Source organism: Myotis brandtii, unplaced genomic scaffold (assembly GCF_000412655.1).
Source record: "Myotis brandtii unplaced genomic scaffold, ASM41265v1 scaffold499, whole genome shotgun sequence".
Classification (NCBI taxonomy): Eukaryota; Metazoa; Chordata; class Mammalia; order Chiroptera; family Vespertilionidae; genus Myotis; species Myotis brandtii.
This window is the reverse complement of record NW_005369027.1, coordinates 1,650,606-1,669,142: the sequence shown is the minus strand read 5'-3', so window position 1 is coordinate 1,669,142 and position 18,537 is coordinate 1,650,606. Positions and strand designations below refer to the sequence as shown.

The 18,537-nt window shown below is 35.1% G+C and overlaps 1 protein-coding gene across 4 annotated transcripts in view; it reads left to right on the top strand.

Moving 5' to 3' along the window:
* The window catches only part of HERC4 (HECT and RLD domain containing E3 ubiquitin protein ligase 4), a 101,915-nt gene that overhangs the window by 29,325 nt on the left and 54,053 nt on the right, over window positions 1–18,537 (top strand). For 2 of the 4 annotated variants that reach the window (XM_014548161.1, XM_014548164.1), the window contains 6 exons: window positions 648–807; window positions 4,342–4,431; window positions 5,275–5,351; window positions 9,166–9,387; window positions 10,407–10,498; window positions 14,361–14,491. In XM_014548161.1, the coding sequence (XP_014403647.1) occupies window positions 648–807; window positions 4,342–4,431; window positions 5,275–5,351; window positions 9,166–9,387; window positions 10,407–10,498; window positions 14,361–14,491 (772 nt within the window). The remainder of the gene's footprint in view (window positions 1–647; window positions 808–4,341; window positions 4,432–5,274; window positions 5,352–9,165; window positions 9,388–10,406; window positions 10,499–14,360; window positions 14,492–18,537) is intronic. The other 2 variants (XM_014548162.1, XM_014548163.1) reach the window with 1 other exon arrangement.

Below are 18,537 nucleotides of genomic sequence, written 5' to 3'. Positions count from 1 at the left end.
TTTCAATTCTCAGCATAACCAGTAGATGCTTCATTTATGAGTTCTGTAAAAAATTTGTTTCCTATCAGAAATTGCCAATTCAGATTATTTCATTAAATTCAGAATCACTCCATAGTGGTATCTATATGGTAATGTATGCGTCAATTATTTTATTACTTTAAAAAAAACCAGCCCAGGTTATTTAAGTGATTCCCTTTTCAGCTGGACTCTCTTATATTGATAATGGCTTTGAATGAAGATCACTTTCTGAGAGAATCTTTATAAACCCTTAACATTTCCCCCAAATGTTCAAGTCACTTAATACAGGGTGTCCCCCCAAAATATGTGCACACTTTAACAGCTGGTAGCTCAATTTTGAAAATGAAATGTATTTTAATAAACACTGCCTATATAGTTATTCAAAATGTGTGTATACATTTTTTTTGCAACACCCTATATTCTGAGTCAATCATGCACTATGATATATATGTATATTCCACAATGAAAACTTTGTATGGAACATATTTGCTAGATTTTTCAGAATAACTAAAGTTATACTTAGTCTGTATTTCAGCATTTCCTTAGCTTTTTTATGCAAGATGAAGATTATGTTTTATTTCCATTGGTAGTTCTAAACTAGAATATGTTTTTCTCCTTGATTTCTGTAGAGCAGGTTGTTGCCCTGGATGCCCAAAATATTATAGCTGTTTCATGTGGAGAAGCTCATACATTAGCACTAAATGACAAGGGCCAGGTGTATGCTTGGGGTCTCGATTCTGATGGACAACTTGGCCTGCTAGGATCAGAGGAATGTATCAGAGTACCCAGGTAACAAAGGTGACCAAAAAGAGGTCTTTAATAATCTTTTATCATAAATTTATTATTAAATTTTCCTGTATACTTTGGGCATGTAAAAGTTGACACCTATTATATCTCCCCTTTGAATTCTGAAGTTTACTAGTTAGGTTCTTACCTTTAATTTGGGTGGAGTGCCCCGTTTTTTATATACTTTTGTTTTCCCCCACATATCTTGACTAGCCCAGCTATTGACATAGTAAATATTGATTGGTTGCATGTTTCTCTATCTTGTTTTTTTAGTGTTTATTGTTTTTATTCAGTACAGAAGTTCCACATACAAAAAAGTTCCACATGCTTAGTGTAAAAATAATTCAGCTACTTTCCACTTTTTTATATAGCAGTGACCATAATTTAATTTATGTTAACCATTAAAGTCATCATAGAATTATTTTAAAATGAAAAATAAATAATGCTTCATCAATGTTGTAGCCTTAAAGATTTACATAAGGCATAATCATTGTTTTAATGTTAAAAATTGTAAGAACATATCTGGGTAAAAATATAAAGATTTAAATAAAAACATCTAATTTATTTTAGATAAATAAATAATACATGAAGTCATGCTTAGTTTTTAAAATTATATAGTTTTTTTGCCTCCTTAAATTCTTGCTCTTTCTTCCTAATAGTTATAGGGACAAAAGAGAAATCTCCAGTGAACCAAGGAATTAAGCTAATTTTAGGTAGCACTTTTTAAGCACACATTTAGATATTTTGTATTTAATTTAAAATTGATGTTGATTTTGGTTTAAGAGATATGAAGTAATACTTGGATAAGAAAATGGAGCACAAGAACTACTAATATATATCAGAATAGGAACTCTCATCATTGTTAGAAATGAGTTTTTTGTTGTTGATCTTTTTAAATTAGGGAAAGGTAGCTCCTTTAATAAGCCTGTAACCTTCCCTGTGTTGTAACATATTAAAAGTTTTTTTATCTTTGTTCTGACATTTTATATTTGTTGTAGTAATAAACTGTTGAGATACATCACAATCACCTATTTTTTTTTTTTTTTTATTGAACCTGTAACTAAATTTCACAGACCTCAACAAATTTCTTCCCCCTTGTTTCTTTTGCGATAACAATTAAATACTTGGAGCGGTGAAACAAATAAGTATTCCCATTATGCTTTTCATGTCTCTTAATGATGGTTCTGTTGGGGAAAAAAACTTTTTTTTTTAACTAAGTAAACTAAATTCTTTTAGTCATTTCAAATTTGATTTCTTTCAGAAAATGGTATTTTGCAACCAGTGGTTTTTGGCTAGATAATACAAAGCATTCATAGAAACATAGTGACCACATGTTTGTCATATTCTCTGTTTTTATTTTCTCCCAAAAGTAATTGTTGTAGAATGGGGTTTTTAATTTAAGATTTAAAAAATTTTGTGGTTTTAGGATTGAAAAGAGACGTACATGTTAGATTTTCTAAGTTAATATTCTCAACCATGATTCATGGCAGAGCTTTCTAGTTTTCCCTCATTTTTACTCCACTGGTGTCTTAATTCTCACTACTTACATTTTTGTTTCTATTCACTTCTGGTATATGAGATTTCAGTCAGTAATCTGTAGAACAGCGGTTCTCAACCTGTGGGTCGCGACCCCTTTGGGGGTCGAACGACCCTTTCACAGGGTTCGCCTAAGACCATCGGAAAACACATATATAATTACATATTGTTTTTGTGATTAATCACTATGCTTTAATTATGTTCAATTTGTAACAATGAAAATACATCCTGCATATCAGATATTTACATTACAATTCATAACAGTAGCAAAATTATAGTTATGAAGTAGCAACGAAAATAATTTTATGGTTGGGGGTCACCACAGCATGAGGAACTGTATTAAAGGGTCGCGGCATTAGGAAGGTTGAGAACCACTGCTGTAGATGATTAGTAAATGGGAAGAAAGATAACTGTAAAGGGAGAATTTTATTGTATGTCTATTTATTTGAAGGTTGCTCAGTAATAAATTATGTGTTTGTGACTTTACTATTTTATGAGCCCAGATGGGGACCTGAAAGAGATCTTAACTTGAGGCCTTTGCTTTAAAATTCTGTTTTTGTATTTGTTAAATATCTATATTAACATTAAGCTGTGTTGTCATTTTTCCTGTTCAAGCTCATCCGTTTTTTTGTAGACTGGTCTGTCTGGTTTATTGTGACATAAACATTGTTTTTACTGATATTTCCAAGTTTTAAAGGTCAATTTAATATTTCAGTAAAAATATACTTTTATGAAAGACTGCCAATACTTTTTTCTTTTTAAGTTTCAGTACCATATCACTTTTTAGATGCAAGGCTTTGTCTAGATTCTTAGAGACGTCAGCCAGCTTTGTAAATTTCACATATATTTTGAATAAAATGTATCGAAGACAGGAGGAAACTCAAATATATACAAATAGATTTTTTAAAATTACTGTTTATGATTTTCATAACAGTGATCAGAAATGTGAGGATTCACATTAGACTGTACTTTCTTGAGAACAAAATCCATGTTTATGCTAAAAGATGAGTACGTAAATTAAATGATACTTTAAAATTAAAGAATGTAAAACTAATAATTGGAAATTTAAAATTCTTACTACTTTGATAATCTTTTTCTACTTCTAATTTTGTTATGTTTTGAAATAATCCATTCTTGAAAAAGACTGAAATTATCAATATCAGTGGTCTCTGTAGACCTGAATTTTTGGCTAGTTATTTCTTTTTATGTAGAATATAAGTTATACTTTTATTTTTAAAAAGTTAAGACTGATTTTACTATCTTTAGTTTAATGTAACTGGAAATACATCCTTTCCCATGCAAACTTTAGAAAAATAATTGTATTAAATTTGTAGCTTATTTTTTAAAGTTCTATTTATCAGACATAGGTGTGATATGATCCTTGTGAGAACAGCTGTTTTTGGACTGTAGAAATCCAACAGCTTGATCAGAATTCATTTTCTTCATTTCACTCAGGTTTAAATATATGTTAAAATAGTTTTAATACTAAAGTCTCGAAGACTTTATAAACTTACTCTTTAACAGTGTATTCATTACATACTTTTTGTAAGGCACTGGGGTAGATGCCAGGGATTGTGTGGGTATAAGACACATAATCTGCCTTCAGAGAGTTTATTGTTTAACAGTACACTGGTAATAAATGAATAAGTATGTCAGTAATTAATAGTGATAAATGCTGCGAAGGAAAAGACACAGGGTACTATAAGAATGTAGTTTTTGACGTGTTTTACTTGGTTTGCAAATTGGACTTGATTAATTCCTGTTTTTGCATTGCCAATGTTTGATTTTGGTAATTGCAGAAAAATGAGCATTTTGCTACCTTTTGAAAATCTGAGGGTACATTAGATCCTTCTAACTTGTTGGATTCTGCTAAATTATAGCAACGTAACTTTCAGGTTTTATATTTAAGACATAAATCCACTAAATAAAAATATTTTTAATATAATAATATGGGATTAGAGTAACTCATCTTTCTCCTGCTCAAAATTTGATTTGCTGAAGCTGCCTCCCGAAAATCATGTGTATCGACTCTCTGGTCAGAACTTGCTCCGGACTTTCATTTGGTCGAATCAGGTCAGGTGGCAGTATCAGGTAAAGGGAAATAAGAAACGTATGTTTCCTTCCCACTTTTTTTCTTGAAAACACTCATTCAGTAAAAATAATAGAATGATCAGGTAAAGGGAACTGCTTAAGAAAAACCTGGGATGTTTGATGCAGTTACTTGATTTTTGTATTGTTTGAGAAATCATATTGCAGTTAAGGAAAAATCAGAAATGGGAGAAAAAAAGAAACTATAAAAATATAAGGAAAAAACGCAAGACAGCAGAAATATGACCGAACATGTCAGTGATAATAAGTGTGTATTGATTAAATTTTCCTGGTAAGGAATTAAGTTGAATGTCACTGATTTAGATGCAAAGCAAAGGGACCAAAAGGAATTGATTTCAAATTTGTGAATTGGTAGCAATTCACATAATAGGAATGTTATTTGTTCTTAACCTGATAGAAGAGAACATATATTAAACTAGGCCAGACATCAATTTTAGACAAATTAGATCATGTACATTTGTTTTACAAATATATTACAAGTTTTATGTGTTAAGCTTTTTAAAAATTTTTTAAAAAATTTTGACGATATAAGAAATTGTAAAAGCACTCTGAGGGATATTTGAGGTATGCACATAGTTTGCTAAATGTTCTTTCGAAGTATTTTCTCATCATGCTTTTAATTTTCTTTATGTCTATATTTTGTGTACTGACTTTAGCATAAATTTTTGGTAAATTGGGCATGTGTAAAAAATAACATGAACTGCTAGGTTGGTAGGAAACAACTTGTGCATAGTAGGTGGTCAAGAAATAGCATATATGAATAGTATTTAGGATCAATTTAATAAATGGAATTAACTGATCCTGATCTCTCTTCTTCTTTTCTAGAAATATTAAATGTTTATCAGATATCCAGATAGTACAAGTTGCTTGTGGTTATTATCATTCACTTGCACTTTCTAAAGGTAAGCATTGTTTTTATTTTATTTTCCTTTTTCAGTTTTATTACTTGATACTTTAATTGAGCAGAAAGTCCTCCAACTTTGTTCTTTCTTAAAATTGCCCTGATTCTTGATTCTTTTCCATAAACGTTTTAGAATTAGCTTGACAGTTTCCACAGATGCACAAACTATTGGGATTTTGATTGGGATTGCATTGTCTCTATAAGTCAATTTGAAGAAAGTCTTTACACAATGTCTTTTAGTTCCTGAACATGCTGTATACCTCCATTACTTTAATCTTTTTTTTTTTTAATATATTTTATTGATTTTTTACAGAGAGGAAGGGAGAGAGATAGAGAGTTAGAAACATCGATGAGAGAGAAACATCGATCAGCTGCCTCCTGCACACCTCCTACTGGGGATGTGCCTGCAACCAAGGTACATGCCCTTGACTGGAATCGAACCTGGGACCCTTCAGTCCGCAGGCCGACGCTCTATCCACTGAGCCAAACCGGTTCTGGCCATTACTTTAATCTTTTAATTTTTCTCAGTAGTATTTTTTTGTTTTCTATGGAGAAGACTTAGGCTCCTTTTATTAGACTTTTCCATAGGTATTTGATATTTTTTGTTGTTGCATGGTGTCATTGTCAGATTATATATTGCTAGTATATAGCCATGAATGACATTTATTTTTGTGTCTAATTGTTTCTTTAGTTTGTTAAATGCTATTCCTTCATAGCTGGGGAAAATTATAACTTGCCTAATCTCATTTGATTTCACACATAAACAGAGGCCAAGATTCCTATTAGCTTTGTTTGATTTCCTTTCTTATTAGTTTAATTTTTTCATATGCCAGCTAAGGATTGTAACTTGGGTTAGTTAAGAAACTGCCATATGTTCATTTTTACCATTAAAAATAAGTTCCAGTAGCTTCATTATTAATATTATGTTATTATTTTAATTTATTAAATGTCTGGTGAGGCCTACTATGAACGAAGCACTATGTTAGAGCTGTAGGAAAATATAGATAAGTTAACACATTGCGGACGGATCACGAGAATTCTCACTTCATATTACACAGTGTTTTACAAAGTATCATACTTTAAAAAGATATTAGCTTGTAAGAACATGTAATAAATAACTTCAAAATGCAATGGGTATTTAATTTTAAAGCGTGCCTTTAACATTTATGTAAAAGGTTTTTTGTACTCGTTCAATAGAAACTTATCTGGCCAGTGGATAAAGCTAGCAATAAAACTACTGGTCTGCAATATGTTAAGAGACTTATCTTAAGATAAGTTAAGTTTTAAGGAACATACCATCTAGTGGAAGAGACAGATATACAAATAAATAGCTATAAATTAAGGGGGAAAAAAATATGTATACACATACACACACTAGAGGTCCGGTGCATGGATTTGTGCACCGGTGGGGTCCCTCGGCCTGGTCTGCAGGGATCGGGCCAAAACCAGCTCTCCAACATCCCCCGAGGGGTCCTGGATTGCAGGAGGGTGGTTCTCGGGTGATGCACCCCAAAATCAGGCTTCCTCCTCTCTGGTTCCTAATGTATCACTCGAGAACCACAGCTGCCAAGTCACCGCAGCTCGGTAGGTCCTGCATTGAGCATCTGCTCCCTGGTGGTCAGTGCGCGTCATAGCTACTGGTCGGAGTGTCTGCCCCCTGGTGGTCAGTGTGCATCATAGCTACCATTCGGAGTGTCTGTCCCCTGGTGGTCATTGCGCATCATAGCTACCGGTTGGATGGTCACTTAGGCTTTTATATATATAGATGCTACTTTGGACAAGGTAAAAGTAAAATGCAAGAGGAATGAAGAAAAAGTGTAGTTAGTTCCAGTCAGTAGAATTAGTAGCAATAATGAGGGGATATGTATTTGATGCAAGTCTTGAAAGATGAGAAGAATTTATTCAGAATTGGAGAAATGGTTAGAAACAGCTAGGGAAAATGTTGAGGATTGGCTAAGGTGATAGTATTAGTAAAGGCATAAAATCAGGGAACTATTTTGTTTATTTGAGTATTGACATGTAGTTTTATGTGGGTATTGTGAGAACATGGGAGACATGCTCATACTTTAGTTGAAACTGAAGTAAAAACAAATCTATTACAAAGGGCCTTAAATCCCATAGTAAGGAATTTAGACTTTTATAAGTAGTTGGGAAACTGGCATCCCTATATTCTTTATTGTTACTTTGTCAACTTTTCTTTTAATATTTTGGTAGGTAGATCCATAATAAATTTAAACCCAGACGTTTTACTGTTGAGGGCAGTTTTCTATTTTGACTCATAGGTAGGTAATCTTTTGCCTTGTTCAGGTTTAATCTTAGTACAGTGTCTTATTTACTGAGTGAATCTTTCTCTCTCTCATTTTCTTTCTGTCTTTCCTTTTGACCACTTAGTATGAACTAGACACTCTAGCAGTGGTTCTCGACCTTCCTAATGCCGCGACTCTTTAATACAGTTCCTCATGTTGTGGTGACACCCAACCATAAAATTATTTTCATTGCTACTTCATGACTGTAATTTTGCTACTGTTATGAATCGTAATGTAAATATCTGATATGCAGGATGTATTTTCATTGTTCTCGACCCACAGGTTGAGAACTGCTGCTAGAGTGTGCAACATTCAGTGATAAGCAGTACACTTCTAGCCCTTAGGATACAGTCACACAAATAACACTGTGATTACATACTATGAAAAAAGACTGTAAAGAAAAAATCCTTAGGATATTTAGAACATGTAATAGAGCAGTGGTTCTCAACCTGTGGATCGCGACCCCTTTGGCGGTCGAACGACCCTTTCACAGGGGTCGCCCAAGACCATCCTGCATATCAGATATTTACATGACAATTCATAACAGTAGCAACATTACAGTTATGAAGTAGCAACGAAAATAATGTTATGGTTGGGTCACAACATGAGGGACTGTATTTAAAGGGCCAGAAGGTTGAGAACCACTGTGAGGGACTGAACTTAATCTGAGAGATCAGAGAGAGCTTCCTGCTGGGGGAGAGTGGAAATGAATTAGACAAAGATGAAGGGGAAATTTAGGCGAAAGGAACAGCAAGTGCAAAAAATCGGCATTTTTCAGGTGAGCAACAGTATCAAATCTGCATTTTTATATTTCTATGTATATGTACAAATGCCTGCTAGTATGTGCATAGATTATTTCTGGAAGTACTTATCAGTAATTGGTAAAGAGTAGTTATCTCTTGGGAGAGCAACCAAAGGTCTAATTTTAGAGGGAGACTTACTTTAAGCGCGTACTATTTTATAGTATGAATTTTTAAAAATCAGTTGTTAGTGAATCAGTTATTAGTTTAATGTATTAGTTTCATTTATTTATTTAATAAAAATAAATAAAAAATATGTTTAAAGTTGCAAAAGAGGGTGGCAGTGTGGGGACAAAAGTGACAAGCAGACCAAACTATTATAGGAACCAGTTGAGATGGTGGGGAGTGGATCTATTTGACGAATGCTACTAGCATATTATTGATAGCTGAAACCTTGAGCTTGGATGAGTGCCTCTTGGGAGAAATCATAGAATAAAAGTAAAACCTGAGGAATATTAAAAAGAAATGGTCCTTTCCTGAGGAGAATAAAGTTACTTGACTTACCATTCATCACTAAAGTCAGTCAACTTAAAGTATACTAAATATAGAATGTTCTTCTAGGTAATATTATGTTTCCATATAAGAAATAAACTTAAGAGGAATATGTGTTTCCATCTGATAAGAGGAAGAATATCTCAAAATAACTGATGATCTTCAAATGAAACTGTGTATGAGAGAAATCGTTAATTTTATGATTTTTGTTTTACAGCAAGTGAAGTTTTCTCTTGGGGACAGAATAAATATGGCCAATTGGGTTTAGGCACTGACTGTAAAAAGCAAGCTTCACCACAACTGATTAAGTCTTTGATTGGAATCCCTTTCATGCAAGTTGCAGCAGGAGGAGCCCATAGTTTTGTACTCACCCTTTCTGGAGCTATCTTTGGATGGGGACGCAACAAATTTGGTCAATTAGGTCTTAATGATGAAAATGGTAGGTTCTCATTACTATAAATGTGCTTTTAAGAAGAGATGATCTTTTGAAATGGATCAATGATTCTTAGTGTCAAAGAGAAATGTACTGAAATTTTAAAATTTCATTTGATGATAATTTGGGGGATGGTGGGAGGCCAAAAAAATAACATTTTATCATAAAATAAACTATAGAAATTATAACTGCACAAAAATTCTTTGCTGTTGGATGTTCATTAAAAGAGAATTGAAAAAAATTACTTCAAATTGGTAGCCACATTATAGGCCAACATTGGTGAAAAGAAGCAATACAATTATTTTGAAAAGTAACAAAGCATTAATCTTTGAAATTTTCAAGGAATTAGTAAAATAATCTGGATTAATCTTTAGTTTGTGCTTCACTTTTAACATTAATGCTAGAGTCTTGAAAATAAACATTTTGAATTAAAAAAATTATAACTACTTGAAACAAATTGGTACCTTGGAATTGATTTTTCTTAACTACATTAGGTCAAATGCCAGTACTTGAAATACAGAAACTGAGTTCATAAAGTTCAACATAATTGTAATAACAAAAGTGAGTTGTTGGTCTAGTAGTAACTGGTAATGATAATCAAATAATACTCTCAAAAATAATTTAAAAAAAATTTTTTTCTGCATAAGAAAAATAGGGTAGGGCATTATATCTCTTCTTGAAAATAGCAGAAAGTATAATTTTCAAATATCCTATGAGTTTAATTACCAGGAGGTGAATATAAAGTATGTGTATGGATTAGAAATAGTCAGATAGCTTTCTAATTCCTTGGTTGCTGATTTGTGTTTAAGCAGTTCACTTAAATTACTCTTTTTAAATCCCTGCTTCATCACAGTAGAATAGAAAGGTCTGGCGACCCAACTTAGTAGGCTTGTATTGCAAAAATCATTGAATCGTGGTTGAAATTATTTAGTCATCACTGTCCACTGAGCTTGGGAAGCTATAGAGGAAACACTGTAGAAGAGTTTTAATTAAATATTGTTAATGTCTCTTGTTGGAATTTTCAGATAGGTATGTTCCTAATTTACTAAAGTCACTAAGAACTCAGAAAATAGTTTATATTTGTTGTGGAGAAGATCATACTGCTGCACTAACCAAGGTATTGTACTCCTATAAAACTTCTTTATTATTACTCATAAAAGTTATTTCATAATTAGTAAATGTTTTCCTAATATGTACATTAAAATGAGTGTTATCAATATCTAAAAAAAATTTATCTTGGAAAAGGACCTAGATTATTATTCTCAAAAACAGTTTACCTTAATTTCCAAACGTGTCCTATGTTATGAAATGTGAATTATTATCTGTTAAATGATGATAATATATATTGTTCAGTTATTCAGCTTTGTGTGAAATACTGCTTAAATAATATTTTGAATAAAAGAATTCCTTTTAAGTTTGTCAGGCTTGCCATGCTGTGTATATCTATCCCACTCATGCATAGTTCTGCCTAACTTTAATTTAGCTCCCTTTTGGGTTATAAATATAACAAGTAAGAAAGCAATATCATTCAAAATAGCATGAAAAAACAATAAAATACTTAGGAACAAATTTAACCGAGGTGAAAGACTTGTACACTGAAAACTGCATAAGACATCAATGAAAGAAATTGAAGAAGATACAAATAAATGGAAAGATATCCCATGTTCTTGGATTGGAAGAAGTAATATTCTTAATATCTACCCTTCTCAAAGTGATCTACAGATTCAGTGCAATCCCTATCATAAATCCTATGGCATTTTTTTGCAGAAACAGAACAAATAATTTAAGACTTTGTATGGAATCACTAATGACCCAGAATAATCAAAACAATCTTGATGAAGAAAAGGCTAGAGATACCACATTTCCTAGTTTCAAATTATATAAAAGTAGTAATTAAAACAACTGTACTGACATAAAAACAGACACATAGACCAATCAAAAAGGATAGCCCAGCAATAAACCCACACATATATGGTCAACTAATCATTGACAAGGCACCAAGAACACAGTGGCAAAAGATAGTCTTTAATAAATGGTGTTTGCAAAACGATATCTACATGTAAGAGACAAAATTGGATCCCTGTCTTGCGCCACTCATAGAATTTCAAAATAGAAGGACTTAAATGTGAGGCATAAAACTGAAAAACTCCTGGAAGAAAACATGGGGGGAATCTCTCACACATTAGTCTTGGTACGACACCGAAAGTGCAGGCATCAAAAGCAAAAATAAAAACAAATGGGACTACATCAACCAAAAAGAACCTTCGCTGCAAAGGAAACAGTCAACAAAATGAAAAGGCAACCTATGAAATGGGGGAAAATATTTGTAAATCTGATGATTAATATTAAATATACTAGTATATAAGGAACACATAAAACTCAATAGCTTAAAATAATCTAATTTAAAAATGGAGAACGGCCTGAATAGACATATTCCCAAAGAAGAACACAAATGGCCAATAGGTACAGGCAAAGGTGCTCAGTGTTAACATCACAGTCATCAGGGGGATGTAAATTAAAATTACAATGAGCTATCACCTCACATTTTTTAGGATGGCTATAATCAAAAATCCCCACAAAGGGCAAGGATTGGGAAGGTTGTAAAGAAAGGAGAACCCTTGTACATTGTTGGTTGGAAGGTGAATTACATAGCCATTAAGGAAAACAGTATGGAGGTTCCTCAAAAAATTACAAATAGAACTGGATGAGCAAGCAATTCCACTTCTGGAATTATATCTGAAGAAAATGAAAACAGGATCTCAAAGAGATAACTGCACTCCCATGTTCATTTCATCAATGTATTTATAAGTGGAATCTTAAAATAATTTAAATTAAGAGTAACAGTAGAATGGTGTTTGCCAGGAGATTGGGGGAAATGGGAAGATGTTGAACAAAGGATACAAACTTTGTTACAAGATGAGTAAGTTCTGAGGATCCAGTGTACAACATGGTGACTCTAGTTAATAATACTATGTTATATAATTGAAATTTGCTAAGAATAGATCTAAAGCATTCATACAGAAGTATGTGAGGTGATGTATTTGTTAATTAACTTAGTAGTCATTTCACAATGTTTATAGATGTCAAACCCCATTATATACTTCATATTTTTTTGGAAATTAAGTCATATCTGAATAAAACTGGGGAAATATCAGTTACAAAAATTATAAATAAAAATTAACATTATTTCTTTCCAGAAAAGTAAATTAATATTAACTTTATGTGATAATAATATTGTAATATGTATTTTTACCTGTTAGAGGTTTAAGCCAGTGAAGATACATAAACATTTATAGGTGAAATGTTTGTTGACCATACTTTGCTTTAAATATATTTCTATTGATTTCAGAGAGGGAGGGAGAGGGAGAAAGAGATAGAAACATCAATAATGACAGAGAATTATTGATTAGCTACCTTCTGCACACCTCACGCTGGGGATTGAGCCCACAACCTAGGCATGTACCCTGACCGGGAATCGAACCGTGACCTTCTGATTCTTAGGTTGATGCTGAACCACTGAGCCATGCTGGTTGGGCCCATAATTTGCTTTATTTTATTTTATTGTTAATCCTCACCTGAGGATATATTTTTCCATTGATTTTCAGAGAGAGGGAAAGAGAGAGAAACATCGATGTGAGAGAAACACATCGATTGGTTACCTCCTGCACGAGCCCTGACCAGGGCCCAGGCCGGGGAGAAGCCTGCAGCCAAGGTACGTGCCCTTGACTGGAATTGAACCCAGGACCCTTTGGTCCACAGGCCAGCGCTCTATCCATTGAGCCAAACCGGCTAGGGCCCATAATTTGCTTTAAAGCGCTCTACAAAAGTACTGTGTAATGGGCATCTGAGAAAAAGAAGTATCTAACTTTTGCCAGTTGTTGAAGCAGTGATGGTTATATGTCGTTTCATGTTTATTTTTGTCTTTAATTTTGTGTATTTGAGATTTTTCCATGACAAAAAGTTTTAAAAAGAAAAATCAATTTTCTTATGTAACAACATGTATAAACACTTAGATTGTTTTTATTTATTTATTTATTTTTATCTTCACCCGAGGACATTTTTTCCATTGATTTTTCAGAGTGGGAAGGAGGGAGGAGGTGGGGGAGAGAAAGAGAAACATCCACAGGCAAGAGACACATCATTTGGTTGCCTCCACACATTTGGTGCTGGGGATTAAACCCGAAACTGCGAGGTACATGTCCTTGACCAGGAATTGAACCATGGACCCTTCAGTCTGTGGGCTACGCTCTAACCACTGAGCAACTAGTCAGGGCAATACTTAGGTTATTAAATGTTAAAAAGGATAAATTATTATATATATATATAGCTACAATATGAAGAAAAACAATTGAAAAATATTAATTGTGCTTGTTTGTTAAGCTGCCATCACAGATCACTTTATGTATATAACCTCTAATCCAGCTATAAATTTTATAATAATTTTTTTCTAATTTAATTTTTTTCATCATCATTTATCCCTCCTATATCCTCTCCCACCTCCACCCACCCCTTTTTAATAAAATTTTTAAGGATCATTTATATTGTGTGCTAGAAATAGCAATATTTGTGCACTCTGGTTATATATACTCTGTTAAAAGTATAACTTGTTTGAAAACAGGATGATACCTTTTAATGGTTTTGTGAAATTTTATAGGTGTGTACTTGGAATTCAACAAGAATATAATGACAGTGAAAGGCATTGCTAAAGTAGCTATTAGTATCTCTTCAGAGATGACTTCACTTAAATATAATACCAAGAACACAATTCAATACTTTAAAACTATGTGAAAATATATAGCCATGGATCTGGAACTCTGTTCATTTTAAGATATTTTACCTTAAAAAGTCAGGTATCATCTGTTAAATTGTGAAGATAATAAAAGTAAAAATTTGACTCCATAGTTAAGATTAGTTTATTTTCCTGAAGATGATTTACTTTTATCAGACCTTCTAATGATAAAGGGTTTTGTCTTTTTTAGGAAGGTGGAGTGTTTACTTTCGGAGCTGGAGGGTATGGTCAGTTGGGTCATAATTCTACTAGTCATGAAATAAACCCAAGGAAAGTTTTTGAACTTATGGGAAGCATTGTCACTCAGATTGCTTGTGGAAGGTAAGCTATTATATAAGAGTATTTTGGTATCTTTAACATTATACAACTATTTAGCAAGTTTTTTAACTGTTCAGAGGTCTTTTATTTTTTTGACACCTCTTATGCCATGAAATTCATAGGGTATAGGTTACAGCTGGTCACATTTCTTTCCATTGGTTCTTATAAAGTGTGAATCTTTATGAGTGAGCAGGCTGGCGTTTCAGTTGAACCCCCCAAAACCTTTTCCTGTGGCATACTTTTATTTTGGATGGTTTTCCTTCACATGTTTTAGGAAGCTGTCTCAGTTCTTAGAGTACTTATTAGAGCAATGCCCCTTCCCTAGATGTCTACAATATCACCTCTTTTTTTTTTTTTTTTTTTTTTTTGATAAATTTGGGTGTACAAGGAACAACTTCATATTTTCTAAAAGGCCTAGAGAACATATTGGGATGCCTCTCCTCTTTCCCTTTATGTTGGTCATTTTTGCAAATTAATGGAAGGTGGCAGTTCCAGCTGAAAGTAGGATTTTTTTAAGTGAGTTGCTCAGGAATCTAGTAGGCTAAGGTTAAAAAATATTCTCCCCTAAATGCCTAATTTGCTGTTGAGTCATAGTAACAGGAAAAACATCTTTTATACTGATTATTTCACCTTTCTTTATCTGAGGCAAGATATTAATAATATATATGTAACTAGAGGCCCGCACGAAGATTCGTGCAAGAATGGGCCTTCCTTCCCCTGGCTGCTGGCACTGCCTTCGCTCCGGCTGGAGCCGCCTTTCCGCCTTCCCACGCTGCCCAAAGGCCTGGAGCGGCTGGGATGGTGCAGAAGGCCTGCGTCATCCCGCCCCACCCCCAGCCGTGCCTGTGCATGCAAATTAACCTGCCATCTTTGTTGGGTTGATTTGCATACTCACTCCTGATTGGCTGGTGGGTATCATGAAAGTATGGTCAATTTGCATCTTTCTCTTTTATTAGTGTAGATACTGTATTTATTGTCTATAACAATAATTTTGTAGGGAAACTGTAGTTCCATCATTTTTGTTTGTTTTCACCTTTTTTTTTTTTAAAGGATGAGGGAATTGACCAATTAATTATTTAATGCATAAGATTAGTTAGTGGTGAAAATTGAATTAGAATACAGATCTCCTGATTCCCAGTTGTTGGGAGTGAATATATGAAAGAGCTTCAAAATCAATATTTACCTTTGATGTTTTATAGTAGATAGACCCTAAGAGGGTAAATGTACTTTGACGAGTTAACTCAATTTGACCATTTAGCTTAAATTTTTTCCACCTTGTGTGTATCCTTATGCAATATAGCTTAATTTTGCCAACTGTTAGCATCAGATTCATGGAATCACATTGTAGGTAACCTTCGGTGAACTTTTTTTTAACATCTTACATGATTATCCATATGTGTGTAGCTGTGGCTCCTCATCATTAGGTCTCATTGCTGTGTTTCATTTAATTATAAACATACATAATTATGTACTTATTCTATTATTAATGGGCATTTGGGTGTTTCCAGTTATTGGTAATTACAAATAATGTTGCTTTGAACATTTATTATATGATATACATAAACCTTTGTATTTCTATAGTAAATACCTAGAATAGAATTGCTCGGTTGTAGAGGATACTTAACTTGAATTTTGCGAGTTAATGTCACTCTATTTACCAAAGTGGTTATACCATTTTACATTCCCATTAGTATTGCATGAGAATTCCTGACAGTATCTTTGTCACCATTTGGTATTGTCAGACTTTTGAAAATTTTAAATTCTTGGATATGTTGTATTAATCATGATTTTAATTTGCTTTTTCATGATTTATAGGGATTGCATTGAATCTGTAGACCACTTTGAGAAATACTGAAATCTTAACAATATTAAGTTTTCCAATGCATGAATATGGGATGTCTTTTCATTTATTTATATAGTTTTTTTACTAATTTTTTTTTTTTTTTTAAGAGAGAGGAAGGGGCAGAGAGAGTTCTAGAGAAATAATCAGTGTGAGAACGAAATATCCATCGGCTGCCTCCTGCATGCCCTCCACTGGGGATCAAACTGGCAACCTTTTGGTGCATGACATGGTGCCCAGCCAACTGAGTCACTACTATACAGAGATAATTTTACTTATTCCTTTCTGATTTAGAGAGTCAGAGAGAGAGAGAGAAACATCAATTGGTTGCCTCCTGTATGAGCCCCAACTAGGGATCAAACCCACAACCTAGGTATGTACCCTGACTGGGAATTAAACCCTCAGCCTTTTGGTGTATGGGACAATGCTCCAACCAACTGAGCCACCCAGCCAGGGCAATATTAAGTTTTTAATGTTACTCTTATTAAACACTATTACTTGTATTTTATTATCTTGGTGGTGGCACTTGTACATCTACATCTCAAGCTTCTGCTTGCATCACGTTTAGTAAATTTTATTGACCAAAAAGAAATTACATAGCCAAACGTAAAGTTAAGGTAGGGGAGAAACATGGTGCTCATCCACCATGACAAGAATGTGCATGTTCAACACTACAGGGTAATAAAGAAGTGGGATTATTGTTTTAATCTACCTAACAGTATTATCATAGAATTTTTTTTCATGTTTATGGGTTCTATAGTGATATCCTTTATTTAAATTATCCTTTCTTGTTCTTTTTAACCTCATGTTTTTTTTTAATTTCCCAAGTGTTGCCAATTTATTAATTTTTTTTAAAGTATCCTCTTTTGGACTTCATGATCCATGTTTTGTGTTTTTCATTTTGCATACATTTCAGTCTTTGGTACATTCAATGTGGCATGCAGTATTCTATATACAGGGTGGAGCAAAAATAAGTTTACAGTTGTTTGTATGGGAAATAATACAATCCTATCTAATAATAGACAAACATGGTAATTAACCGTACCTCTGACACGCTTCCCATTGGCTAATCAGGGCGATATGCAAATTAACTGCCAACAAAGATGGCGTCCGGCAGCCAGGCAGCTGAAGCAAACAGGAGGCTTGCTTGCTCCAGTGAAGGAGGAAGCCAAGGTTCCCCGCCTGCCGCTGCCGGCCTCTGAGCTGCAGTCTAAGAAACAATGTTGCAAATATAGACGTTAAACAAAACCTAGAAACCTGCTGTCAGCCAGCCGAGCTTCAGCCAGCAGGACCACAACATTGTTTTAATTATAGAACAAACGCAGATTTCTCAGAGCTGCAGCCGGGCCTCAGAGCTAAAGCCGGATCTCAGCTCCAGTGATAGCCATAAAAGGTAAATAAATCCCAGAATTAAAAAAAAGTAAAAAAGGAGAGGTTGGGAGCTTCAGTCGCCCGCCACCCTGAAAACGGCCCTCAGCCCCTCATCCAGGCTGGCCAGGCACCCAAGCGGGACCCCCACCCTGAAGCAACAAGATGGCGGCTAATTTGCATACTGAAGGCGGGCGGCAGCGGGCAAGGCTGTCTGCGGTCCGGGACCCGGATATGTGACCCTGCCGGGCAGGGGGCAGCACTTGAGACTGTCCGCTGTCCCGGGACCCGGATTCGTGACCTGGCAGGTGGGCGGCAGTGCTTGAGGCTGTCGGCGGTCTGGGACCCGGATCCGTGACCTGGCGGGCGGGGCAGCAGTGGGCAAGGCTATCCGTGGTCTGGGACCCAGATCCGTGACCTGGCGGGCACCACGGGACCAAGACACGGATCTGTGACCCTGCCGGGAAGGGGGCAGTGCTTGAGACTGTCCACGGTCCTGGGACCGGATCCGTGACCCTGCCGGGCGGGGGGCAGTGCCTGAGGCTGTCCGCGGTCCCGGGACTTGGATCCGTGACCCTTCCCGACGGGGCGGCAGCTCGAACAGGGGCGGATCGGCCGGGGTTGGGTAGGGCAGGATGCCTGGCTTCCGCCCAGCCCCAGTCACTCTGGGCAGGTGAGCAGCCCAGAGAGCCTCTGAACATGGGAGGCAGGCCGGCGGAAGGCGGCCTGTACTCCCCACATGGCAGTGGTGACAGCTGTGAGCGTGCCAAGCGGAGCCTGCAGGCTGAGCTGAAGTAGCGCCTGCAGGCCATCAGCACCCAGGAGTGGCTGCGCAAGATCC